The 2,223-nt window shown below is 30.5% G+C and overlaps 1 protein-coding gene across 1 annotated transcript; it reads right to left on the reverse strand.

The window, feature by feature from the left end:
• Positions 1 to 259: 259 nt before the first annotated feature.
• Positions 260 to 1,141, reverse strand: LOC150023298 (uncharacterized). Its single transcript, XM_090297882.1, has one exon. It carries the CDS (start codon positions 1,129 to 1,131, stop codon positions 271 to 273), a length of 861 nt encoding a protein of 286 aa, XP_090154008.1. The 5' UTR covers positions 1,132 to 1,141; the 3' UTR covers positions 260 to 270.
• Positions 1,142 to 2,223: the final 1,082 nt, after the last annotated feature.

The raw sequence follows: 2,223 nt of genomic DNA on the forward strand, positions 1-2,223 counted from the left end.
TCAAACAACTTAACAGAACAAATTCATATAGCAAATCCACGTCCAGTTCTTCTGTTTCAGTATTCATGTGAAAGCCACAAAACCCTGCTGGTTGAATTTTCTCCAAGCTTCAGAAAGCAGATGCATAGGACCTGTTGAAATAGGTACTTGCATATTCTCCTGGTCGTGGAGATTGGCCTGTTCCTGGTGTCTTTGATTTCTGTGCAAGATAACACTTGATATAAGGAATCAGAAAGACCTCTCCGTTTTTACCTTTGTGGCATGCATACATCAGCTACACGCTTTAATAGGTTTTGCACGAGCAAAGGGTGAATCATTTCTTGTATGAGCATCGCATTTGGGCATGGACATTACTGCTTCAAAAGCTTCAACTAGCAATGACACCTTCCTTTTCCCTGCCGGAACAAGTTGCGTGACAGCTTTTCTGAGTGCGAAATCAAGCATCCATTCCTCTGCATTTTTTCTTTCCTCTATCATTTGGTGCTTCAGATAAATTTTCTCTGGTTCTAGCTCAGAAACAATGGGCAGGAAATTTGGCTTTGGTGGGTTGATCTTTCTCATTTTCTCGTCCTCTTCCACAGGTCTCTTGCGTTTAGTTCCCCATTGCCAATTCTTGCTTGTGTGCTGCTCTTCACCACCCGTGCTCTTCAACTTACTACCTTTAACTTTATTTTCCTCTGATAATTTTTGCTCCTGAACAATAATGGTGGTGCTTTCTTCAGATACTTTAGACATGTGAATTAGGTGCTCCTGGTTAAATTCATCATCGTCATTCTCTAGGCTTGCTTCTTTGTCTTCACAGCTCTCATCAATCTTGCAACTTTCACTATTGTAGTGGCCTTCACTATTTTTAACTATCTCTTCCTCCTGTAACACTGAGACACAACCAACCTCATTATCCAAATGTTTCTCATTTTCTCTGTTGCTATCTTTTCCATTTGTTAGATGCTGAAATACTTCCTCGGTCAAAGTAGATTCGTCATACTCAGAATTTATAGCTTTGGATGGATAGTATGTTTCTTGAATGCTTTCACTTGTGTCTTCCAGAACAACATTAGTGTAATGAGGCTTTGCTTCTAAACAGATTGTCCTCTCTTCTTTGGCTTCTTGGAGTCTGACCTCTTCAACCATAATGTCTGCATAATGGCTGTTAAAGATGTCATCTAACCACATTTCATAGATCTTAAAAAAAATATTTATATATAATATAAAATATTCATAAGTAATAATATACAATAAATATAGTCATATAATATAATGTAAAAATACTGTAAGACCTAAAAATTTATTAATATATAGTAATAGAATATAAAAATATTCATATATAATATCATACTAAAATATTCATAAGATTAAAAAAAATATAATAGAAAAATATTCATCAGATCTTAAAAAATTATTCATATAATAAAATATAAAATTAAATGACAATACCATACTAAATATGTAAAGAGAGAAATCATCTTTGAAGGTAAATTGACACGGCTAAGAACTTCAAAAAATTTGGTACAGCTAAATAAACATTTCAGCATGGTTTAATGTGAGGGAAGAATGAGTTTATTTAAATAGAAATTGGAAATACATTGTGAATGTTAAAACTGCAACCTTCACCTAGACCAATGAATATTAAATTTGAATTCAAATTTAGTGTGAAAGAATAAACATTCTTATTCAATTGTTCACCAAAATAAAAATTGATTAGTGGTGTGATTATGATCACTTCCAAACTCTTTAACTTCTTTATCATCACATTATTATCGTTTATTTTTTTTCATTTACAAATAATGACATTCATTAGTTCAACACTATATTAACAATAGAAAAATAAGAAAATGGATAGTAAAACAAAAAAATTTACCAGTTTATTTATTTAGTTTAGTAAGAAAATTTTTGTCTACTTCTAGCAATATCAACATAAAAATAATAATACATAACTCACATTTTTTTTATATAATTACAATATAACTCTCAATACTATTATTTTAATATTTTTTTATATCATTTAATTCCAACTTATTCTTTCTTATTTTATATATATTTAATTTTAAATTCATCACTTCACATAAAAAAAATTGTATAAAACTCTAAAAAGAAATCTAAAGATTGTAAAAATATCAAAATTTTCTCAGACACATGACGTGATAGTTATGTTAAATGAGGGCTTTTTACATTTTAGTATTATCAGTTTTGACTTTGATTAGTGCTTTCATTTTAGAATTTTTT

Source organism: Phaseolus vulgaris, chromosome 11, assembly GCF_051622355.1.
Source record: "Phaseolus vulgaris cultivar YP4 chromosome 11, ASM5162235v1, whole genome shotgun sequence".
NCBI classification, from domain to species: Eukaryota; Viridiplantae; Streptophyta; class Magnoliopsida; order Fabales; family Fabaceae; genus Phaseolus; species Phaseolus vulgaris.